Source organism: Mauremys mutica, chromosome 21 (genome assembly GCF_020497125.1).
Source record: "Mauremys mutica isolate MM-2020 ecotype Southern chromosome 21, ASM2049712v1, whole genome shotgun sequence".
Taxonomy (NCBI): Eukaryota; Metazoa; Chordata; order Testudines; family Geoemydidae; genus Mauremys; species Mauremys mutica.
Window position 1 is genome coordinate 16,577,195 of NC_059092.1, and position 26,030 is coordinate 16,603,224.

Sequence of the window (26,030 nt, forward strand, 5' to 3'; positions counted from 1 at the left end):
GCCACCCAGCTGAGTATGAGTGTGTCACTAGAGGGGGATAGTGCTTCCCCATCTGCCTGTACGTAATGGATGGCTTTTCTCACTTGGACAGGATGAAATCGAGTTTGGCTACATACACGCTCCTCACAAATGCTTCCCTGTGGTTCTGGACTCTCCCAGAGATGGGGGCCTGAAAGACTTCCCCATCAAAGAGATTCTGGTAAGAGCAGCCTGTCTGTTTTGCAAACACATTCGGTCTCTCTTGTATTGTCCCCTGGCAGAGGGAGAGGTTTGTGGTTATCAATGAGCATCTGCTAGGCCAGGTGACAAAAGAATAGGAACCAAATCCTGAGGCCCGCTATACGGGCAAACTCCCTTTGAAGACTACAGGAATTTGCTTGAGTGGGACTGGGATCTGCCTAGCTTAGAGTCCCATGGATTTCAGGGGTCTGTGTCATGGATCCTGAAGCAGGACTGGGCCCTGTGAAAGCACTTGGTGATTCCCGCCCCCTCCCCCCCCCGATGTTGTATTGTGCGTTAGCTCTACAAACAGGAATCTGATGCCTAACCCAGTTCTGGGTTAAAGATCTGTTTAGACCTTTCTCCAAAGGCTGCATCCAGTTCAGTTTCCCAGTGCGAAAGAACATAATTCTGTAAGGGTAGCTCACATGGTGTCAGCATTTCCTGCTTTCCCGGTGACCAGGAAACCTCTCTGATTGTTTCCAAGCCTCAATCTCAAATAGCTCTTTCTGCTAAATCTATATTGTGATCGACCCAGGCCAGTTGGGAACAGCAGAGTAGTAGAAGGGAGATATCCTGGCCACTGGATTAGCAGTTTTATGTTCCCTGAGTGACCAGAGCAAGGGCTGCTCCAGACTAATGAGAACACCTGACTCCAATTAACCTGCTAAGAGTCAGGTGAGGCTGTTAAGCACCTGACTCTAATTAAGGCCCCTCTGATGCTATAAAAGGGCTCACTCCAGTCAGGCCAGAGGGAACCAGGGAGCCAGAGGAGAGGAAGTGCGTGCGTGCAAGGAACTGGGAGCAAGAGGCGTGCAAGAAGCTGAGTGACTAAGCATCCTGCTGGAGGACTGAGGAGTACAAGTGTTATCAGACACCAGGAGGAAGGTCCTGTGGTGAGGACAAAGAAGGTGTTGGGAGGAGGCCATGGGGAAGTAGCCCAGGGAGTTGTAGCTGTCGCACAGCTGTACCAGGAGGCACTCTAGACAGCTGCAGTCCACAGGGCCTTGGGCTGGAACCCGGAGTAGAGGGCAGGCCCGGGTTCCCCCCAAACCTCCCAACTCCTGATCAGACACAGGAGGAATTGACCTGGACTGTGGCTTCTACCAGATGGGAAGGTCTCTGGGCTGTTTCCCTGACCCACAGGATGAATCTGTGAAGTGAGCAAATCCGCCAATAAGCGCAGGACCCACCAAGATAGAGGAGGAACTTTGTCACAATTGATATAATTCGATTCTCAGATTTTAATGTATTTCATTTTGATAATGACAAAACATATTATAATGTAAAATATTAAATGTATCCAATCTTAAATATATGTGATATTAAATATAATCTTGTAAATATAACACATAATAATCAATGTTTTATAATATAAAAGTCAAAGAGAACTGAAACAAGAAAGCCTGAATGAAACACTCCATTTCAATTTTGAATTGTTTCAATGATTTTCCTTTGGAAAATTCATTGAAATCAACACGTTCCCATGAAACATTTTGGTTTTGCTGAAACAACTTTTTCCACTGGAAAACTGTTTCTGTCTCAAATTTTTCAAACAGTTTTGCTAAGAACCAAGAGCCAAGTTCTCCTCTGCACTGTGACCGTGCAGCCGCATTGATTTCACCGGGCTCCCAAAAGCATAACAGAGAACGTGGCCCCAGTATTTACAGTTTCAAAGAACGAGAGTAAATAGATAAACGAGAAACCACGGAGGCTGGCAGGGAGACTCTGGAACAAATTGGTACAAGATGAGTTTTTAATGCCATTTATTCGCTGTGCAGGTGACTGAGAGAGGTTACTATCCCCGTCTGTCCACTTCCAGCTTCCTGAGGCTTTTAAGTCATAGGTCATAGTTTAGTAAAGAATCATAGAATTGTAGGACTAGAAGGGGCCTCGAGAGGTCATCTAAGCCAATCCCCTGCACTTATGGCAGGACCAAGCCATCAAGGGTGTCCCATGAATCACCCTTTCTGCTAAATCCTTCCTGGTCCAGGGACCAGCTACTCTTCTGCTTCACAGAAACATTCTGGTTTCTCCCAGCTGAACCCAGAAGGGGAGGGAACACCCCCAGTTCTCCTGCCCAGGCATCCCAGATTGAGGTGGTCATGGGATAGCCCTAACATCTGTTTAAATTGAGGGGCCACAGTCATGTTTTCTTGCCACGGTTCCAGGGCAAGGTGGATTCCTTGATCCTGCTTATTTGAGGCCAAGGGCTTTTTTGTGCCCCTGTAAATGTGTGGCATCCCCTTCGTAAGGAGAGGAAAGGAAAACCTACTAGGAGTCACTTCCCACTGGATCAGGGTGTGGGGGAGGATGCAGCCAACTGCCACGTGGCTGTTTTCAGGGCTTATCGCTGCTGAAGGTAAAGGGCCAGCTCTCAGGAAGTTAGGCTGGGAAAGGTTCCCGTCAAAGCAGGGACTCTAGCCTGGGGAGCTAGAGTAGAGAACAGGCAGCTGTGTGTGCAGAGAGGGGCTTGAATGCAAGGCATCTGGCTGAGAGACATCCCCAGGCTTTACAAGCTGGAGCTCAGTGTCTTTTTTTTATTCATATAGGTATAGGTTCTGTTATAAAAACTGTATCCCCCCTGCCTCTCTGTGGCCCATCTCCTGAGCAGCTCTGAACCCTCTGACCCACAGCTAGATCCATCAGAAATTGCAACAGACAGCTCCAGCCGACGGCTGGCAAAATCCAAAGGGCGGGTCAAGTAGGGAGCTTTCCACAGCCATTCATTCTTGCTCAGTGGTTGAATTCCTATTTGTTCTATAGAAGGTGCCCAGATCTGAATTCATGGGGGGTGGTTTGGATCCCAAGCCAATGGCAGCAGGCCCGTCTCTCAGGGCAGCTGGTAATCGGAGAAGAAAGCGAGGCGCCACAGAACGAACACAAGCGGCTCCCTTCGCTATGTGTCCATTCTGAGAAGGGTAATCGCTTTTAAATGCATTGAAATATATAATTTACTGTGCCTCCAACGAGTACAAAGTCCTGGAGTCATCATGCAGGATGGGAATAGCACATTGACCGTCTTCTTCACAAATAACCCAGGCAACTACTTATCTCTGCCCCCGGATAAATTCTTTCCTTAGTATTTAGAGAAGCAATTTCAGCCTTGGGAGCAGCTAACATATTATATTCCCATCTTGTGCTTTGAAGCCTCACCTAATCCCCCTTCTATCTCTCCAATCTCATTTTCCAGCTGGCACGATTTAGCCCCACACACTTCCCACTCCCCAGCGAGGCGTGTGCCTTGCCGTGAGCCTTCGGGGGCCCACATCACGGAAAGAAATGAGAGGGAATTAGCCTCTCGGAGTGAAACTGAGCTTTGCTGGAGCTGACAGGGCTTGAATGCTCCCGGGGCAGCTGGGATGAAATGGCCATGGGGAGGAGAACGATGGTGTACTGGAGCCTGGCGGGCAGCATCCCTCTCCACTGTGCATGAAAACAAAGAGGGTTAGCACATCTTACAGACCCAGTCCCTTCCCGCAATAACTAGGCAAAGCCTTGAGCAATTTCATCAGGGTGAGTGAGGCTGGCCCAAGCCACAGAGCAGGAGTTGAGCCGCCTCATGGTCACTTCTCCAATCTAGGACCTGGGGGGGACATCCCCCTTCCCCAGCACTAGTGTTCTCCCCTTTGGCAGGGAGGGAAGAACTGAATGAGCTACCTGGTGGTGGATCATCTACCCTGGCCCCATCCCCAAACAAACCGTGTACGGGCAGCACCAACCCCTGTCCCATCCCACCACCCCCACAAAGCAGATCTGTGCTGGTTCTGCTGCAGGTGGGGCCCTCTGAACCCGTTGTATTAGCCCCCGAGTCTCTTGTGCCATTTTAACCCACAGCTGAGAATCACACAAGAGTGACAGGTTTCAGAGTGGTAGCCGTGTTAGTCGGTATCAGCAAAAAGAACAAGGAGTCCTTGTGGCACCTTAGAGACTAACAAATTTATTTGCGCATAAGCTTTCATGGGCTAAAACTCACTTCATCGGATGCATGCAGTGGAAAATACAGTAGGATGTTATATATACACAGAGAACATGAAAAAATGGGTGTTGCCATACCAACTATAATGAGAGTAATCAATTAAGGTGGGTTATTATCAGCAGGAGAAAAAAAACTTTTGTAGTGATAATCAGGATGGCCCATTTCCAACAGTTGACAAGAAAGTGTGAGTAACAGTAGGGGGGGGAAATTAGCATGGGGAAATAGTTTTTACTTTGTGTAATGATCCATCCACTCCCAGTCTTTATTCAAGCCTAATTTAATGGTTTCCAGTTTGTAAATTAATTCCAATTCTGCAGTTTCTCGTTGGAGTCTGTTTTTGAAGTTTTTTGTTGGAGTATTGCGACTTTGAGGTCTGTAATCGAGTGACCAGGGAGATTGAAGTGTTCTCCGACTGGTTTTTGAACGTTATAATTCTTGACATCTGATTTGTGTCCATTTATTCTTTTGCGCAGAGACTGTCCGGTTTGGCCAATGTACATGGCAGAGGGGCACGGCTGGCACTGGGGGGAAATACCCAGGAGCACAGCTGAATGCAAATGGCCTTATTAGTCTTGCCTTTCGTTCATTGAAAACCCACTTCCTCCCTGTAAACGGGTTGGACTCACCCCTGCGGCGCCTCCTGCTGGTTGCTCTCCGTATTTAGCTCAGTCCAGCCCTGGAGCACCCTCTGCAGGCCGGTGATCCACCTGTTCGTAGGCCCCCGTGTCCCTCCCTGGACCCGGTGCCCCTTTCTCTGGGGTGCTGCCCCCTGGCAATAACCCCTTTCTCTCTCTGTCTGGGTTTCCCCTTCCTTGGGAACCCCCCACCCTACTATCCCCACTTCGCCTCAGTAGTGGCTACTGCCCAGTCCCTATTTAGCCCCCGTTTGCTGGGGCAGACTGCAGTATCCAGTACTCATCATTGGCAAAGGGGGTTTGGACCTGCTGCCTTGGCCTAACCTTAAGTTGCCCTCTGCAACCTCCCAGTACCTTCTGCCCTCTGCTAGGCCGCAGCCTGGGGCTTTCCAGGCCAGAGCTCCCCAGCTCCTCAGCCTGTCCCCAGCCCTGCTTCACCCTAGGTACCGTGTCTCGTCTACCAAGCAGCCAGGCCCATCTCTCTCTATCACCAGAGAGAGACTGTCTGGGCTCCTGGCTCCCTGCCTTCTATAAGGCCCTGCTCCTCAGTTTGGGGCGTGGCCCCCAGCTGCAGCCACTTTCCTAATCAGCTCAGCCCTGTCAGGCCACTTTTAAACCCCTTAAAAACACCAGAGCAGGGTCCACCCTGCTACACTCCCCCTGCCAGAATCAGCTGCTGACTCCTTTGATCGGACCCGTTGTGAAACAAAACGGATGTGCAGGTGATGGAGAACAGTGACCGTGCCCCACACAAGGCATTTTTCCCAAGCAGACACATCCAGGGCATATTTTTTCTCCACTGTTTATATTTTAGAATTATATTTTCACTTGGCCACAAGTGAGGGAGGAGAAAGGAGGATACATCTACTTCTGGAAGGGAAAATCTATGGATGAACCCCGATTGCATGGAGTGGGCTTTGCTATAAAGAACAATCTTATAAGGTGCCTCTCTGAGGTACCAGTTGGCATCAATGAGCAGTTTATGACACTCTGATTGAGGCTCACCAAAAATCAACAGGCAACTATTGTGAGCATCTATGCACCAACACTGGATGCCGATGAGAATGTAAAGGAAGATTTTTATTCTCAGTTGGAAACCATTTTATCGGAGACCCCTACAGAAGATAAGATCAGCCTTCTGGGGGATTTCAATGCACGTGTTGGACGAGACTCAGACCCGTGGAAAGGAACAATCGGGAAAGGAGTTGGCAAAAGCAATTCAAATGGAATTCTGCTCCTGACCAAGTGTGCTGAACATGAACTTATTATTGTGAACACTCTTTTCTGACAATAGGAAAAGTTCAAAACATCTTGGAGACACCCATGGTCAAAGCACTGGCATCTCCTCGACTACGTAATAGTTTGTGCCCGATATCGTAGTGACGTACCTCTCACAAGAGCAGTGACAAGTGCCGACGATTGTTGGATTGATCATTGCCTTATTCGGTCCACAATGAAAATTAAGATCGCTCCCAAATGGAGGCTGCAAAAGAAGCAGGTCAGACGCAAACTGAAGGTTGAAGATTTGAAGGACCCTATTAAGCGTGATCACTTCCAAGCAGTCTTAGAAGAAAAGCTCCCATCAGAGTTTCTGGAAGAAATTGAGGAACATTGGAGCCAGTTGAAAGCAGTAATCATCAATGTCTGTGAGGAAACCATAGGCTACCAACCAGAAAACATCAGGACTGGTTTGATGAGAATGATGCTGAAATTGAGCAACTCATCAATGAGAAGAGAATGGCATTTCGTGCTTGGCAGAATGATATAAATCGTAATGTAAAGAGAGAAGCCCACGCCAAGGTGAGGGTGGAAGGCCAACATAAAACCAGAGAACTCAGGAACAAATGGTGGACTGAGAAAGTGCAACAACTCCAACATCTCGTGGACATCCACAATACATGTGGTTTCTTTAGTGCCACCAAGGCTGTTTATGGGCCAATTTGTCATGTTATAAATCCTCTTCGCTCTAGGGATGGAGTCACACTTTTGAAGGACAATGAAGCCATCAATTCTCACTGAAAAGAACATTTTGAAGATCTCCTTAACCGTAATTCTATGGCTGTAGATGAAGTCCTTGAGCAAATCCCTCAATGACTATTTAGGGTTGAGCTCGGAGACCCTCTCAATTTGTATGAGGTACACAATGCCACCAAACAGATGAAGAACAACAAGGCAGCAGGTCTAGATGCGCTCCCCACTGAAATCTTTAAAGACGGTGGACCAGAGCTAATTTGGCAGCTTTACCTGCTTATCCTTAAAATCTGGATAAAGGAGGCGATACCCAGTGAAATGAAGGATGCCCTAATTGTCACCCTCTTCAAGAAAGGAGATAAAGTGGATTGTGGAAATTATTGTGGTATCTCCCTCCTAGCCATTGAAGGCAAAGTTCTGGCACAGATCCTTGCAACCCGCCTTCTGCCCCTGTCCGAAGAAATTTTACCGGAGTCACAGAGTGGTTTCCGACCACATTGTAGAACTGCGGATATGATCTTCACAGCACGGCAGCTGCAAGAAAAGTGTCAGGAGCAAAACCGACCACTGTACACGGCTTCTATTGATCTAACTAAAGCCTTTAACTCAGTGAATCACCGTGCCCTCTGGACTGATAAATGCATCAATGTCCTAAAATTCCTTCATGCTAATATGAAAGCGACTGTTCTGAGCAGCACTGGCTCCCAGGGTGAACCTTTCAAAGTACAAACAGGAGTCAAACAGGGCTGTATCATCACTCCAACCATGGTTGCGGATTTTATTGCCGTCATTCTTCACCTAATTGCTGGGAAGTTTATAGCTGGCATTGAAATCATTTACAGAATGGACAGAAAGTTGTTCAGGCTTAGCAGGCTGAAAGCCAAGAGTAAGATTTCCACAACATCTGTTGTGGAACTTCAGTATGCTGATGACAACGCAATCTTTGCCCACTCTGAGAAAGATCTTCAAACTATCTTGAACATGTTTGCCAATGCTTACGCATGTCTTGGTTTCACTCTTAATATCAAGAAGACTAAAGTCCTCTATCAGCCCTCTCCAAATGAGGTATTACATGCCCCATCTATCAAAATCCATGGAGTGGCACTGGAGAATGTCGATCATTACCTCTACCTTGGAAGTCATCTTTCATCCAAGGCAGATATTGATGCAGAAATTCAACATCGCCTGAGCTGTGCCAATGTAACTTTTTCTCATTAATGGCACAGGGTTTTTGAAGATCACGACATTCGAACAGACACCAAGCTTCTTGTTTATCAAGCCGTCATTCTCCCCAACACTGTTGTATGAGTCCAAAACTTGGACAACCTATAGACACCACTTGAAAGTCCTTGAGAGGCACCATCAACGCTGCCTTTGTAAGATTCTGAAGATCAAATGGGAAGACAAGTGCATCAATATTAGTGTTCTGGAAGAGGAAAAGACCACCAGCACCGAGGCAATTCTGCTGGACTGGTCACGTTGCCAGACCATCGCCTCCAAAAACAGGTCCTGTCCTCTCAGCTGAAAGAAGGGCACAGTAACGTGAGTGGACAACAGAAGCATTATAAGGACTTGCTGAAGGACAAGCTAAACAAGTGTAATATTGACATTGACACTTGGGAGACACTTGCCCAGGATCACTTAAAATGGAGTCAAGTCTTACGTGATGGTCCCCTGTATTTTGCTCTTCCCCTTGCTTGCCGACAAGCTGAAGAGGACAAGAGGCGCAGGAGGAAGGAGAGACTGGCTTCCAGTCATGGTGAACAGACTCCTGCTGAGCCTGAAAACGTCTGCCCTCATTGTAATAGAACTTGTGGTTCAAGGATTGGCCTTATTAGCCACCTGAGGACCCATAACTCCCATGGAAGATGATCATACTCGATAACGAGTGATCGCTCATCATTCATATTTAAACAGCGTGACTGGGAAATATTTAGTTTATATTTCATTCTCACAGCAAATAAGTTAATAACTTAGTGCAAGTTGATAACTTCATTGGTTAATAACCCAGGAAAAGCATCCTGATTGGCTAATAACTTGGATTGGTTAATAGTTAAGTCACACCGTGTTCTAATACCATGTTCTGCAAAGAGCCGCAGGAGAGGCATTAAAGAGCCATTTGCGGCTCACGAGCAATCTGAGTATCACTGGTTCAGACGGTGCTTTAGAACCTGAACTGCTTAAGCCAAAATAAAGCCTGAGCTCCCCCAGGAAAACTCTGGCAGCGGAGGATTTCAGGCCTTTTCAGAAAAAAAAAGTCCAAACAGCTAATCTCTGGAAGTCTGCGAGAGGATGGAAAGAGAAAGTGAGAGTTTCCTCTTCCCTATAGTATAAAAACAGGCTCCCTTCTCATGCCTCTAGAGCTAAATGTGCCCAGAACGTTAGGAGGAGTAAGCGGAAACCAGCCTGTTAAACTGACACGTCCGCATTCTCATATAAATCATTTTGTTGACCCCCCCGGAAATGGGGCCTACGGTGCATGTGAAGGGATCCCTTTTTGACAAGCGTGTCTGCCGGGCATAGTGTAAACAAGCCTGTGACCGTTCCAGAAAAAGAAAGAGATCCCGGAGGCACATCTCCAAGTACGTATCCCATTATAAGCACCGTCCAATGTGTCCTCGTCCGCTCATTCGGACAGAGGCTTCCAAACTTCCGACTGTGTCGCATATCCTTGCCGAGTGCCCACGGACTTATTTCGACGGCGAGTTACTGGCTCTCCACCTGGCTGATGACGATGCCATCAAACGGCTGGGCACCTTGCGCAGAGGCTGGTATGCAGTCGTGGCAGTGAATGCAGAGCACTCCTCCTGGTTTAATGTGAGTGTGGAATTCTGTATTGGCAGCATTTTGCACAGCTGTCAATGACTATTCAAGATGCAAGGTAGTGGAGAATCAGTCCCCTCATAGCTGCACTCAACTAAGTGCTCCAAATTTATCCCTGGCACAAGTATAGAATCATAGAATATCAGGATTGGGAGGGACCTCAGGAGGTATCTAGTCCAACCCCCTGCTCAAAGCAGGACCAATCCCCAACTAAATCATCCCAGTCACGGCTTTGTCAAGCCTGACCTTAAAAACCTCTAAGGAAGGAGATTCTACCATCTCCCTAGGGAACCCAGTCCAGTGCTTCACCACCCTCCTAGTGAAAAAGTTTTTCCTAATATCCCACCTAACCCTCCCCCACTGCAACTTGAGACCATTACTCTTTGTTCTGTCATCTGGTACCACTGAGAACAGTCTAGACCCATCCTCTTTGGAACCCCCTTTCAGGTAGTTGAAAGCAGCTATCAAATCCCCCCTCATTCTTCTCTTCTGCGGGCTAAACAATCCCAGTTCCCTCAGCCTCTCCTCATGAGTCATGTGTTCCAGCCCCCTAATCATTTTTGTTGCCCTCTGCTGGACTCTCTCCAATTTATCCACATCCTTCTTGTAGTGTGGGGCCCAAAACTGGACACAGTACTCCAAATGAGGCCTTACCAATGTTGAATAGAGGGGAATGATCACATCCCTCGATCTGCTGGAAATGCCCCTACTTATACAGCCCAAAATGCCGTTAGCCTTCTTGGCAACAAGGGCACACTGTCGACTCATATCCAGCTTCTCGTCCACTGTAACCCCTAGGTCCTTTTCTGCAGAACTGCTGCCTAGCCAGTCGGTCCCTAGTCTGTAGCAGTGCATGGGATTCTTCCGTCCTAAGTGCAGGACTCTGCACTTGTCCTTGTTGAACCTCATCAGGTTTATTTTGGCCCAATCCTCTAATTTGTCTAGGTCCCTCTGTATCCTATCCCTACCCTCCAGCGTATCAACCACTCCTCCCAGTTTAGTGTCATCTGCAAACTTGCTGAGAGTGCAGTCCACACCATCCTCCAGATCGTTAATGAAGATATTGAAGAAAACCTGCCCCAGGACCGACCCTTGGGGCACTCCGCTTGATACCGGCTGCCAGCTAGACATGGAGCCATTGATCACTATGCGCTGAGCCCGATGATCTAGCCAGCTTTCTATCCACCTTATAGTAGGCTGAAGTCAATGAAGTTGTAGCCCATGTGTGCACAGCTGCCTGCCAGTTCTGCAACACTGCACTGCATTAGCAAGGGAGAATGTAACTTCTTTATACCCAAGCCCGAGCAGCCTCTTCCATTGTCAGCTTTTCCCTTTCCCCTAGAATTTAAACTGTAAAGTTGCAAATCCGATTGTTACTCACACGTCACAGCAGTGATGCTGACTTAAATGTGTGAAAGCAATGTGTATGCATATCAACGGCTTCTGGTGTTGTCTTTTGTAAACCACTTGCCACACATCCTTACCATACCTCTGGAATAGCAGTGAATGGTTTTACTGCACTGTTAGCATGTATTTCCCTTTTCAATACTGCCGTGTTTCCCTGGTGCATTTGACCCAAAATGTCAGCAAATTATTGTGGGCAATGCAGGTAGTGTGAAATTCAACCCCTGCAGAGCGTCATCCCAAGACCATTTAAGTGCCACTTCCAGTAAGCCCTCAAAATAGGACGAAAGTGGGGCATAGTCCTTGGCATGACTCTCTGCACAAGGATGAATTTCATCCTTCGTGACCACATTGTACCATGAACATTTGCCAGCTTTCATCAAGAATTGCTCATTCACAGGTTTTCATCCTCCCTCTGCTAACGCTCTTGGTATTTTGACTGTCTGGAGTTTGGAGCAGTGTTGAATTGAGCAGGGGGACTTTTTCCCCCCTGCATGTCTGACTTCTTACTGTAAACCATTTTTCGGTGAGCTACAGCTGATTTGGGTAGTCAGTAGGGAGAGCAAGTCTGGTTGCACACCACCGCATGCCAAGTGTCTGGGCCACTTGCACTTCCTTCCATGCCTAAACAGATCTGCTCACTTGTGCGGAGAAGAGTGAGGGCATCATGTGGAGAGAAGGGGGTCCCTTGCCATGTAACCCCCTCCTCCTGAACCCTCATCATGTATCCATGCACTGGCAGACACAATCAAACCTTCAGGCTGCCAGGGAAGCAGTTAAGCCATTGTATCTATGAGCATTGTGTGTGCAGGGCCGGCGCTTCCACTAGGTGACCCTAGGCGGTTGTGTAGGGCGGCAGGATTTGCGGGGCGGCATTTTGCCACCCTCGGCGGAAATTCGGCGGCGGGGGGTCCTTCCGCTCGAGGTCTTCGGCGGAAATTCGGCGGCGGGTCCTTCACTCACTCCCGGACCCACCGCCAAATGCTCAGAGGAGGAGCGCTGCTGCCTAGGGCGGCAAAAACCCTGGCATTGCTCCTGTGTGTGTGTCAAATGCCAAAGACAGAGCAGGTCCAAGGGTGCTGCTCCACCATTAATCCCTAGTGCAGCATCAGCCCAGTCTATGCCTACTGCTCTGATTACATAGCAATCTTGGTAAACTAATTCTATTCATCTATGCTGAGTTCAGAAACTGTAGGAGCAATGGGTGTGTCTGGTCAAGACCACATGGGGTTGGGGCAAGGAAGGAGAATTCACTATAAACACTTGTGCTGACTGCTGTTTTCCCAGGGCCCGGACTTTGGCTACGTGACCAGGGAGCCTCTGTTCGAGGTTGTCACCAGTCTCGACTCCTTCGGCAACCTGGAAGTCAGCCCTCCGGTGACCGTCAACGGGAAGGCGTATCCCCTGGGGAGGATCCTCATTGGAAGCAGCTTCCCCACGTAAGAGAGAGTTAGGAAGATGCAGCAAAGAATCCTGTGGCACCTTATAGACTAACAGAAGTTTTGCAGCATGAGCTTTCGTGGGTGAATACCCACTTCTTCGGATGCAAGCAGTGTTTCACAGCAACCAGGGGTAGTAAGGATACCACTGTTCTCCATTAACTGCCCATCTGTCTCCACACAGCTGGGTATATGATGTGTGTATTTCTAGCCCGAGTAGTTCTAGATCCATCTTGTAGGGTGAGCTGTTAACAACTCATCACAGATTTGGGGGATTGGTTTGGCCCGTTATAATTTTCCATCACCAGCATTTTTTAAATCAAGAATGGATGTTTTAGAAAAACATCTGCTCTAGTTCAAACACAAATTAATTCAGGGAAGTCCTACAGCCTTTTTTACACTGGTCATACTAGATGATCACAATGGTCCATTCTGGCCTTGTAATCTATAAATCTACAAAGGGATGTTTGCAAAATCCAATTTGCAATTTGGATTCAAATTGTCCCTCACAATCCCCTCCAAAGGTCAACAGTATTTGGACTCCTCTCCAGTCGTCAGTGACTATGGTTTAGCAAGGTCACAGGCTGACTTTGCTTAGCTGTTTTGGCCATGGCAGTCATTAGTCTCCAAAATTTTGCTATGAAATTTTATCAGCATCACCTTGGGGATGGATGTGTTAAGTGGGGCCTGGGCCTTGGGCTGTCTGTCTGCACTGTAGCGGACTGATCCTCATGAACATATTTGTTGGTGTCTTTAGAAAACTCTATTAACAAAGGATTGTCAGCAGCACCACAATCTCTCTCTCTGCCGGGCTGGATGGGGATTGACAGGGCAGTCACGTTTTTTGGTTGCATCGCTTTTTTCTTCAAACCATCGTCCTCATCACTTTGTCTCCGTTCTGAAATATATTTCCTTTATTTTTTCTTGCTCTTTGGACAATCAACCACTAGATCTGCTGGGAGGAGGATGACCAAGGTGGTGAGAGACTTCCTCTATGCTCAGCAAGTCCAGTCACCTGTGGAGCTCTACTCTGATTGGCTGACCGTGGGTCATGTGGATGAATTTGTGACCTTTGTGCCCCTTCCTGACAAAAAGGTGACCTACCAGGTGGCAATTTTTCAAAGGTTACGAGGGAAAGGAACAAGCTTCCAACCCCTTGCTAGGTTTTTGTTGGAAATGTATCAAGCTCTTTGGGCATAATGTTTGCCCCCTCTTTGAAAACATAAAACTGAAATGGAAAACTGCCCCTATTGTCTCAGGGCAGGGAAGGGTGCAGTTCGTCGATCGATTTGCTGTGAGTGGCATGGGCTGATATTTTCAAAAGCACCTACGGGAGTTGAGTCAGGGTTGAGTGTCTAAGGCCATGCCTACCACATTGGTACTGCTAGGCTGGCAGAGTCCTTAAGTGGAGATGCACTGGAAGCCATCAGCCGATGTTCTGCCAGCGTAACTACACCACCTCCTGGACGACATTAGCTTTGCCAGCAGAAGCGCTCTTCTCTCATCACAGTCACATCGACACTGGGGGTCCTGCCAGCATAGCTAGGGCGGCTAGGAGGTGTGATTTCCCCCCCGCCCCACAGTCCTAGCCGACGTAGCTATGCTTGCAAAACTTTGTACTATAGACAAGGCCTTTGTCCACTGGATTCCTTTGATCATCCCAGGCAGTGCTCTGTCTGTGAGGCGCTTAGATGCCCAAGTGATATAAGACAGATGCAAAAGAAAACTCAACCTACTTGTTTTTGAATGAACGAGAAAGGTCTAAAATGTGGAAGACTAAAAGCAGCTAGTAGCTAAAGTGGCCTAGGATTAATTTAGCATTTCCTGTGGGCAAGATGGTTTCAGTGGGTGCTGCAGCTGCTCAGCGCCTGTCAGGATGCAGCCCAGGAAGAGAATAGTTTGACTGCAGCGCCATCCGAAGAACTAGATCAGTGACCTACCACAACAGAAACAAGTCAGGCCAGAAACAAGTGACCAGGAATGTTTGCATCTAGAAATGTGTTCAGCTCTTCTGCCTGGGAAGTGATTGCACCAGTGGAGCAGGTTCGCTGAACCTCCCTTGCTCTAGGACTCATTGCACCGTAGGCGCCGACTTCTGCTCCCGCCGGTGGGTGCTCGACCCTGCTCTGCCCCCGGCCCCACCCTCACTCCACCCCTTCCCCCAAATCCCCACCCCCGCCCTGCCTCCACCCCGCCCCCATTCCATCCCCTTCCCCCAAATCCCCGCCCCCACCCTGCCCCTTCCCACCCCTGCTCCGCCTCCACCCCGCCCCCAAATCCCCACCCCCGCCCTGCCCCTTCCCACCCCTGCTCCGCCTCCACCCCGCCCCCAAATCCCCACCCCCGCCCTGCCCCTTCCCAACCCTGCTCCGCCTCCACCCCGCCCCCAAATCCCCACCCCCGCCCTGCCCCTTCCCACCCCTGCTCCGCCTCTACCCCACCCCCATTCCACCTCCTTCCCCAAGTCCCTGCTCCCACCCTGCCTCTTCCCACCCCCATTCCACCCCCTTCCCTAAGTCCCTGCCCCACCTCTTTCCAACCCTGCTCTGCCTCTGCCCCGCTCCCATTCCACCCCCCTTGCCCAAGTCCCTGCCCCGCCTCCTCCCTTGACTGCGCTGTGTCCCCGCTCCTCCCTCTCCCTCCTGGAGCGCCACCAAACAGCTGTTTGGCAGCGGGCAGAAGTGCTGAGAGGGAGGGGGAGGAGCAGGAACGCGGCGCACTCAAGGAAGGAGGCGGGGGGAGCTTGGCTGCTGGTGGATGTGGAGCACCCACTAATTTTCCCTGTGGGTGCTCCAGCCCCGGAGCACCCACACAGTCGGCACCTATGCACTGCACAGCCATTATAACGGACAGTCCAGTCCCCTTTGCCACAGCTGCTGAGCAAACACCTCCTTCGTTCGCCTTTTGAGAGAGGTGGCACGTTGGCCGTAAGAAGGTTTAGCGCCGCTGGTCTTTCCAGACGACTCTTGAGAGCTTTGTAACCAGTGTTAGCGATGCCGAGACATGGGAGTAAGCGTATCGGGTTCAACGCAGGCTGAAAGGCTCCGGGTGCTTCTTAGCTTGGGAGGATCCGAGACACTGCCCCAGCGAGCTGTGGGTTTTCAGATCTTGATGAGGTACAATAGGGAGGCAGTGCCCAGTGGAGTAAAGTAGAGGGAGTTGAAGTAACCTGGCACTTTCTCGTTAGTTCCCTTGGCTCTTAGGGGCGGTCCCTGACCCGGAGGAGTTTGTGGTCAGTGTGGTGGACCCGCTGTGTGTTTGTCACTGAGCTGTGAATTACTATGGCTGCTCCTGAGTATAGTTATTTCGTGCTTTCCCCTTGCTCACCTTCCTCCCCCCCTTTCGCCCAGCAATTCCGGATGCTCATGGCCAGCACGTCGGCCTGCTACAAGCTCTTCCGAGAAAAGCAGAAGGAGGGCCATGGGGAAGCCACCATGTTCAAAGGTAAGTTACTACATACCTGCTTCCCGGCAGAAAGAGGCAGTCAGCAATGGGAGGACAGTATGGTCTAGTGGTGAGAGCAGATAAGGGCGCTAGGAGACCTGAGTTCCATTCCCCACCCTACTACTGACTCACTGTGTGACCTAGTCACTTGGCTGCTTGCTGCCTCTGTTTCCCCAGCTGTAAAACGTGGCTACAGGGACTGGCCCTCAGTGACTGGTGCAGAGCCATATATTACTGCACACCCCCAGACTCAGGAGACTCTGACTGTAACCCACCACTGAAACATTGTGTCATCAGATAGGCCTTTCTGGCTGGGGAATAATTACGTTGAACTGCACATTCTATCTGAAGTGTTCCAAAGTATTGTTTTCCCTACAGGTGCATCTTATTTCATGTCAGGGGGGTAGGCAACCTCTGGCACAGGCGCCGAAGGCGGAATGCGAGCTGATTTTTCAGTGGCACTCACACTGCCTGGGTCCTGGCCACCGGTCCGGGGGGCTCTGCATTTAATTTTAAATGAAGCTTCTTAAACATTTTAAAAACCTTATTTACTTTACATACAACAATAGTTTAGTTCTATATTATAGACTTACAGAAAGAGACCACCTAAAAAGGTTAAAATGTATCACCGGCACGCGAAACCTTAAATTAGAGTGAATAAATGAAGACTCGGCACAGCACTTCTGAAAGGTTTGCCGACCCCTGTTTCATGTCTTTATTTTCTTTGTGCTTCAGGACAAGCCAAAGGAATTAGCGCCCCTTTACAAAGAAGGGGATCTACAAAACGTTGATCTGGCACATAGAATGTACTTGTGTTTCTGTTTGAAATGTGTCCATAGTATTGTCATTTTCATCAGATGAGAGAAATCAAATAGGTCTCCAAAAGGGGCATTTAAAGTGCTGGGCGGGCAGGGAAGTGGTCCCAAAGAGAGGAGAAGATGAAGTCATTCGGTCCATCAAGTTAGACATCCTGCCTCAAGATGCATCAGTGGGAAAAGCCCACGATGCACCTGGCCAATTCATCAATTATCTCCGAGGGGGAGTTGGAAAGGAATTCTTTCCTGATTCCGGAAGCATGCTGGTTGTTGTCAGCAAGTATGCCGGTTGTTAATTATCCTAAGTTATCCAGCCCCCGGAATTTGACTGTCTGACCCCTGCAGCAGCCGATCCCACAAGATAACCACCTGCTGAGGGTGCAATTCACAAATGTCCCACTCAAGCCCTATTTTGAGAAGCTGAGTGGGACTTCGGTGATGCATATGGTTTGAGCTGGCCCTCTGCTTAGGGGTGAATTTCCCCCTGGGTGAAATGCCATTAAATCTCCAGATTACTGTGTAACATGGAGGCCCTGAGACAATGATATATGGACCCGTGAACAGTAGATATTTTAATGCTTCTGCTGACAGTTCTTGAAACTTGGGCCATAGTTTGCAAACTGCAGATGTTTTTTTGTCCAGCAGCTTTTCTCCCATATAGGGCCTGAAGTGCCTTGATTTATTTTGTGCCGGCTCTGCCAGGGACTTAATCTCTCATTGAAAATGAGGGAGATTACCGAGATGGTGCAGCTGTTGAATAATGCTCATGAGCAGTAAAGGCGCTAGATGGCTCATAACACACAAAGCCGCATTGACATTTCAGATTCTTTGGACTGAGCAGTTGGCTTGGACACTTTCTAATTAGGAGTTCTTCCCTTAGGATGAAATTCACGCTAGCGCCAGGGACAAGTGCACCACTTAAACTTTTCAACCCATCTCTGGTGCAGGCCTAGATACTGACACAGCTCCCATCACCATAGTTACTGAGACCTTCATCCTCACAACACCCATGCAAGGTAGAGAAGTACCATTAGCCATGTGGAGAAATTAAGGGTGACGTTCTCAAGATGAGCACAACTTTTAGGTGCCTCTGGTTTTGAGGACACAGTTTTAGACCCTGCTCACCTAATTTTTCACAATTGTCAAGCTCCTACAGCCCCAGACAAAGTCCGCAGAAACCCTGGGTGCTCAGCATCCCTGAAAATGAGCCTCTCCAGCCGGGCACCCAAAATCGCTGGCCACGGTTGGGAACTTTGTCCTCGTGCAGGGCCGGTGCAAGGATGTTTTGCGCCCTAGGCAAAACTTCCACCTTGCACCCTCCCCCGCCCGTCTTAAGGCACCCCCCCCCCACCGGCGGCAGCTCCCTGCCTCCGCCCTGAGGCACCCCCTCACCTCAGCTCACCCCTGCTCCGCGCACGAGCACCCCGAGCACGCCGTGGCTGCTTCACTTCTCCTGCCTCCTGGGCTTGTGGCGCCAATCAGCTTAGGCACCGCAAGGCTGGGAGGCGGGAGAAGTGAAGCAGCCACGGCGTGCTCGGGGAGGAGGCGGGGCAGGGGTGAGCTGGGGCAGGGAGTTCCCCTGCGTGCCACCCCCCCCCCTTACTTGCTGCAGGCAGCCCTCCCTGCGCTCCCCTGCCCCAGCTCCTTCTGCCTAAATGCCGGCGGCGACCGGGGCGGCCGAAGATCCGGCCGCCACGGTCGCTGCCGAAGAAAATGGTGCCCCCCAAATCCCAGCACCCTAGGCGATTGCCTAGGTCTCCTAAATGGTTGCACCGGCCCTGGCCTCGTGGGTTGTCTACATGGGGGGGAAGCCCAGAGCCACCAACATGCGCTAACTCCCACATGAACACTTCGGAAATATATTAAGCTAAAGTGCACAAAGATACTCTTAGTGCAGAGCAAGAATGTCCACACAGGGAGTAAATTCACAGTAGTTAATGCACTTTAAAGTCACACCCTATCTTACTCCACACTAACTTCCCTGTGTAGACAAGCCCTTGATGACTTGTCCCAGGTAACATAGTGAGGCAGTGACAAAGTGGTACCAGATGACAGAACAAGGAGCAACGGTCTCAAGTTGCAGTGGGGGAGGTTTAGGTTGGATATTAGGAAAAACTATTTCACTAGGAGGGTGGTGAAGCACTGGAATGGGTTCCCTAGGGTGGTGGTGGAATCTCCTTCCTTAGAGGTTTTTAAAGTCAGGCTTGACAAAGCCCTGGCTGGGATGGGGGATTGGTCCTGCTTTGGGCAGGGGGTTGGACTAGATGACCTCCTGAGGTCCGTTCCAACCCTGATATTCTATGAGAGCTAGAACTGACTCCCTATCTCCTGAGCTGCTGTGCAGTGCCTTGACCGCTGGACTTTCCATCCTGATTCCAGAAACCTCTGCTTATATCAACTGTTGTAAAACAGAAGGCACGGCTCATGTGTTACTATGGGCCTGCTCCAAACCCATGGAAGTTGGGGGCTGGGAGGAGTTGTTCTGTTGACTTCAGGATCAGGCCCTGTGTCCTGATGGACCTGAAGTAAATTCCAAGTTCAAGGTGTTCTTATCCAGGGGGTTGGTTTGACTCAACTTTATTCATAATTTTAAATACCTTGATCAAGGCCCCTGAAACCATTGTTCAATTATAGGGTGCTTGCTTTGGCTCTCATTTCATTAATCGGATGGCTGATTTTGTTTTTTCTGTATAGGTTATTCTGGGACAGACACAAAACGGGTCACCATTAACAAGGTCCTGTCCAATGAGGTCATGGTGCAGGAGAACCAATACGTACAGGTAAATAGCTATCAAGGGCTGACCACGGGGCTGTGGCATGTGGAGGACGTCCCAAAAGGCACTTAGGTGCTGCTGAAGGGCAAGGGGGAAAAGGGGAGGTGGTATTGTCCCACTGAGCAAATATGTGCCACAAGAAACATAGCTGGCAAGGTTGAGCTAGTGGAAGCACGGGGGATCATTGCAGGAGTTTGCAGAGGCGGCATTTTCATACCTTAGTGGAAGGACTGATGAAAGGAAACCTTCCTACTCTCTTGGCTGCAGGCAGTCACTGCGATGGGGTGAAATGGAATGTCCTGCAAAAGACAGGAGATCACAATGGATGATGCATAGAAATCATAGATTAGGGTTGGAAGGGACCTCAAGAGGTCATCTAGTCCAACCCCCTGCTCAAAGCAGGACCAACCCCAACTAAATCATCCCAGCCAGGGCTTTGTCAAGCTAGGTCTTAAAAACCTGTAAGGATGGAGAATCCACCACCTCCCTAGGTAACCCATTCCAGTGCTTCACCACCCTACTAGTGAAATAGTTTTTCCTAATATCCAACCTACACCTCCCCCACTACAGCTTGAGACTATTGCTTCTTGTTCTGTCATCTGGTACCACTGAGAACAGTCTAGATCCATTATTTTTGGAACCCCCCTTCAGTAGTTGAAGGCTGCTATCAAATCCCCCCTCACTCTTCTCTTCTGCAGACTAAATAACCGCTGTTCCCTCAGCCTCTCCTCATAAGTCATGTGCCCCAGCCCCCTAATCATTTTCATTGCCCTCTGCTGGACTCTCTCCAATTTGTCCACATCCTTTCTACAGTGGGGGGCCCAAAACTGGATGCAGTACTCCAGATGTGCCTCCCCAGTGCTGAATAGAGGGGAACAATCACTTCCCTTGATCTGCTGGCAATGCTCCTACTAATGCAGCCCAATATGCTGTTAGCCTTCTTGGCAACAAGGGCACACTGTTGACTCATAGATTCTAAAGCCAAAAGGGACCAACCATTATGATCATCTAGTCTGACCCATGTATAACACAGGCCAGAGGACTGCCCCAACATAATTCCTAGAGCAGATCTTTTAGAAGAACATCCAGTCTTGATTTTAAAATTGCGTGTGATGGAGGATCCACCATGATTCTTGAAAACTTGTTCTAATGGTTAGTTACTCACACCATTAAAAATTGACACCTTATTTCCAGTCTGAATTTGTCTAGATTCCACTTCCAGCCATTTGATCGAGTTATATCTTTTTCTACTAGATTGAAGAGCCCGTTATTAAATATTTGTTCCCCATTTAAGTACCCTGGTAGGTCAAGTCACCCCTTAACCTTCTCTTTGATAAGCTAAATTAATTGCGCTCCTTTAGTCTATCACTGTAAGACATGTTTTCTAATGCTTTACGCATTCTCATGGGTCTTCTCTGATGTAATGATCCCTTCTGGCCTTAAACGCCAGGGACAAGGGCGTGAAATAAGCGAATCTTCCGGTCTCTAAGAGGGACCTGCGTGATAAGTCTCCAGTCTCTTTTGGGGTCTCCCTACGTGCTTCGAGAGTCAGGGACAAAGATAAATGTGGTGATCCTGTGTGCCAGCTGTCTGGAAGTTTTCACGCTGCCTCATTCCTTGAATTTCTCGTGGGGATCTTGCACTGCTAAGGCAACTGCACCTTAATCGTGCTCGAGAAGCAAGCCGATTTCAGTGGAAGTTGAGGTCATCTAGTCCATCCCTCTGCACCGAGGCAGGACCAAGTACACCTAGACCATCCCATACTGCAGTTCCACTTGTTGAACCGACTTGTGCTTGTCCGTATTAACCCTCTGATTATCCTTCTTCTCTTCCCCTACCCCAGCGCTGCATTGACTGGAACAGAGACATCCTCAAGAAAGAGCTGGGGCTGACTGAAAAAGACATCATAGACCTCCCAGCGCTCTTCAAGATAGACAAGATGGGCAAAGCCATGGCATACTTCCCCAACATGGTGAGAGAGGCCCGTCCCTGGGACTGGTTGGCTCAGTGCCCCACCCATTCTGTTTCAATGTGCATAGGGCACCTGTCATGGTCGCTGCAGGTGCACAGGCAATATAAATTCCACGATCTGTGCAAAATGTCCACAGACGACGCTGAAATGAACTAGCAAACCCAAACGACCCTTCTCCTGAGAACAAATCCTAGGTCCAATGTTTTCTAAAAGACTCCCTGGTTTCTGGGTGGCCAATTTGGGACTCTGTGGGTCTCATTTTCAGAACTGCTGAGTACCTGCTGCTCCCACTGACTTCATTACAAATCATGGATGCTCAGCCATTTTGAAAATGGAGCCCAAGGCATCTCCTGTCGGTCACCCAACAGTTAGTGATTTTTTTATTTTTTTATTTAGACCTAAATAGACTGACCTGGACCCTTGCCCACATGATCAGCAAACATAGGGTCTTGCAGACCAAGGACAGGGAAGCAAATCTCAGCGTTAAGAGCCCCCTGTTCTGAACACTTTAGCCTTCAACTCTGATTTTCAAACCCAACTTGAGTAGGCCAGCTGATCAACTGTCAGAGTAAAGCGCAAAGGAAGGGACAGAGTAAAAGATACCATATCTGTGACCTGAACCAGAAAGTGCTAGATCAATACTACTGTATGTCTGGTTGGAAATTTTCCGATGGAAATTTTTAAAAATCAGAATTAAAAAATGGTCCACCAATTTGCTGAAACCGAAACTGTTTGTAGGAATGTAACAGTTTCTACTCAACTTTCATTGGGAAATGTTTCTCGTGTCAGAATGGAATTTCTGGTCAAAACCAGAGAGACAGCCGCTTTACCAACTGGTTAGAACAGGGACTTTTCCCACATCCAGGTGATGCCATAGCCACCAGGCTATTCTGGTCTCTTCTGGTTTTTTTTTGAAAACCACTTCAAAAGGTCACAGTTTCATCCTGACCCTGAACAGGAGAAAATTTTAAATCATAAACATTTTTGCAGGATGGGAAAACCGTTTCCTGCCCGTCTATCATCATCAGCACCTTGCTTTGCACCCAGAGGCCAATAGAAAGCAATGCAGTCTCCAAAGCACATGAGTAATGTGCTCCATGGATGTTTGTTTTGACCTGTAAGTTCCTCAGGGAAGTCATGGATGGACAGCAAGACGTCAGTTTTACCTTTGCTTCCTACCTCAGTTACTAGCCTTTTTCATTCTATATGTTAAGATGACATTTCAATCAAAACACATTCAAAACCCCACGTGTGCCTTGGCATTGGCTCCCCTGAAATGCAACCCTTGATCTCCTCCCTCATTGCACAGGTGAACATGATTGTCCTATGTCGAGACCTGGGAATCCCAAAGCCGTTCGGGCCAATCATCGAGGGAGATTGCTGCTTGGAAGCACATGTCCGCTCTCTGCTGGAGCCACTCGGGCTGATGTGCAGCTTCATCGATGACATTTCCTCCTACCATAAGATGCTGGGAGAGGTCCATTGCGGCACCAATGTCCATCGCAAGCCCTTCTCCTTCAAGTGGTGGCATGTGATTCCCTAGCCGCCAAGCAGGGTGAGATTCCTGCAGTCGAAGCTCACTTGGACATGGCTTTTTTTGTTGGTTGGTTGTTTGCTTGAGGTTGGTCAAGTTAATCGCTAGAACTTTGGTATAGAGTCTCGGTGCCTTGCTTTGGTGGTTGTGTGTGTGTGATGTGTTTCACCCATTGGGTGGGAAGGTCCTCCAGCCACACGCCATTCTAGTTTGCATGCTGCAGGTCCCAGCCCATTCCATCCTTGGTTTTTTCAAGCCCTTGGAGGTTATGGCAGCTGGAGGTTGAACTGATCAGGGGCATTATACCAAAAAAATATTTATAGAAACTATGGTAGCAAAAGCCATCTTCTGCTGAGTTCTGATGGAAATGATTTGTAATCATGATAATAAAATGGAAAAAGTGTGGAAATCTTTTGGTCTTGTCTTTAAATATGCACATCCTGGCTGCCCTAGTTCTCTGCATTGCACAGCTCAAGGTGTGGTCTCTTCATTAGAGATACAAACCAAGACTTCCGCTACCGAAAGGTGCGAGTGCTGATCTAACTGGTATATTTCAGAGCACACAAACAGAGACGTGAGATAAAAACATAAAATGCTCTTGCTGGGAGGTTGCAATGTAACACGACTTTATTCCTGAAAATTCCGCATGCTAACACACAAGAATGCAAAAAACAGAGAAAGACAAAGCAGGCTGCTCCCTACAGCAGTGAGGCACGACTCATCCCGCCTTACTGTAGGCTGGCTAGCTGCAGAATGACTGCTGCTAGACCCAGCTCACATACTTCCCCACAGAGCCCCCTAGCAAGGAGGACCCTCCTATTCTCTGTCTATGGCACATCATAGTTTAGTCTCCTGTGGCCTGTGATACTTTGGTCTGATTTTGGTTGTTGGGTTCACTGTGCAGATGCTGGGGGGTGTTGGTGGCCTATGATCTACAGGAGGCGAGTAGATGATCTGATGGTCCTTTCTGGATTTAAATTCTATGGCTTTACATCTAAGTGGACAACGTAGGGATTACCTCCATGAGCCAAACAGGACATTCCTGCACGTCAAGTAGATATGGAAGACAAGCTTTGTTTACTCTCTGGAGTCAGAGTTCAGCCCATCTGACGTGAACCCTCGATTAAGAGGAATGGCTTGTCCATGTATAAGGCTATCAAGCTGCCAGACTCTGGAGTCTCACACCTAACCCTAACCCTGCTACTGTCGTATTGTTTTCAGCATTGTTTGGCAGTATTTTTGTCTAGTCTACTTTTAAATCGCATGAGACGTGGTTTCCATAATTTTCCTTGGGAGATTATTCCATAGATCTCACCGTGACGGGTTCCCCCCAGGGTGGCACCTGGAACTGGGGTATCACTGAGCCCCCTGACCCACCAGCCTGGGCTCCCTCTCACACTCTGCTGCTGAGACAAGCTGCAAAGCCCTCCCAGCCTGCACTTCCACCAGCATTCACCCAGGTAGGGACACACCCAGCTGCAGTCACATGGGGGCTCTCCGACCACCAGCCTCCCAGCCTAGGACCCCAGAGCAGTACCGTCCTGCCCTGGTCAAATCTGGCCAGTACATGGGTTTAATACCCGGTCCGCCTCTCCCTCAGTGTGACGAGGACCATGCACACTTGTGGTAACCACACTGAGATTTTCCCCAGACACCTTAGTCAAATGCACATGGGTTTGGGTTAAAACATAAAATATTTATTCATTATAAAAAGTGATAGCAAACAGATCAAAGCAGATTACCTAGTAAATAAAACAAAAACGCAAGCAGAGCTTAACCTACTAGACAGGTAGGTATGAATTAGCAAATTCCCACCCTGAGTGATAAACAGGCTGGCACATTCTTAAGGCCCAAACTGCCTTGGCTTTGCAGCTTGGATTTCCCAGGTTTTCATACACAGGTTAGCAATCCCTTAGCCCGGGACCATCACTTCCTCCCTGTTCAGTCTTTGTTCCTCAGCTGTTTCCAGGTGTGGCATTGCAGGGAGAGGGAGGACCGCCCATGATGTCATTTCCCCCCTTTTATATCTTCTTCCCACTCGCTGGAAAGTTCTTTTGCTGTGACCTGGGTCAAACAGTTCCCACTGTGCAGTGCTCTCTCTGAGACGTTTCTGTTGTACACAGTTCCTGGGGTATTCTGTGAGCACCTTGGAGTGTATATTAAATAATGCCTTTTCGTGCTTGAAATGTTACTTTTCTATGAGGTTAGATGTCACTATTGAAAACTCTTCCTTTTCTCTCCCCATACTATGCTCCGTCCAGCTCTTCAACCAGCATTTCTGCAGGTTTGAGTCCATTGTAATGTGTCTTAAATGCAGATTTTTGGGACCTCATTTTCCACTGCCTTGCACCTCGGGCAGTCATCCACATTGATCCAAAGTGGGTAGAAAACTCTACCTTTCTGATCTGGTAGCACTTCCCACTGGTGTAAAAGATGCGTCGTGAAGAATCTGGACTCTATAATAGAGGATGCATAACACATGCAAACTGACGTATCGGCTGATTTCTCTGAAGCGCTAAGCACAGTCCCCAAAATTAGATCTATGTCCTCTGAGGAGCCCAGAGTTCAAATGCAAACGTTATTGCTTCTAATATTTTATTGTGAGTTCAGCAACCTGCAACACAAAAAATAAAGCCGGAGGTGAGAACACGCCCTCCTCTGATCTATGGGCAGGCTTCAGTTACAAGCCAGCCAAGGCGGCAGAGTGGCCAGTGGAAGATTAGAGGAGTGAGACAAGCAATGACCACACACGATACTATAAAAAGCAACACAGACTATTAGATGACACAGGGTTCCTTCAGTGGGGGCAAGGTCCCAGAAAAGACCTCTTGTAAATGGCAGGATGCATTTGAACAAGAGGCTGCTTGGCCCTTTCAAGGCTAGTGCTCCGGAGAGGCAGAACAAGAGGAGCGCAAAGGGTAGAAGCGCCATGAAAAGAGTCAGACGGCCACTCCCTGCTCCCCTCCCCTCCGAAATCCCAGTCATCGGGAGATTGTTTGGGGATTAGCATGTAGACAGGAG

The 26,030-nt window shown here is 48.7% G+C and overlaps 1 protein-coding gene across 6 annotated transcripts in view; it reads left to right on the top strand.

Annotated features, from left to right (window-relative positions):
* Positions 1–23,418, top strand: part of LOC123354232 (protein-arginine deiminase type-2-like) — a 162,121-nt gene extending 138,703 nt beyond the window's left edge. For all 6 annotated transcript variants that reach the window (XM_044996054.1, XM_044996053.1, XM_044996055.1 and 3 more), the window contains 7 exons: positions 92–199; positions 12,319–12,470; positions 13,421–13,565; positions 15,821–15,914; positions 19,424–19,509; positions 21,347–21,475; positions 22,785–23,418. In XM_044996054.1, coding sequence (XP_044851989.1) covers positions 92–199; positions 12,319–12,470; positions 13,421–13,565; positions 15,821–15,914; positions 19,424–19,509; positions 21,347–21,475; positions 22,785–23,018 — 948 coding nt within the window. In that variant the 3' untranslated portion in view covers positions 23,019–23,418. The remainder of the gene's footprint in view (positions 1–91; positions 200–12,318; positions 12,471–13,420; positions 13,566–15,820; positions 15,915–19,423; positions 19,510–21,346; positions 21,476–22,784) is intronic.
* Positions 23,419–26,030: the final 2,612 nt, after the last annotated feature.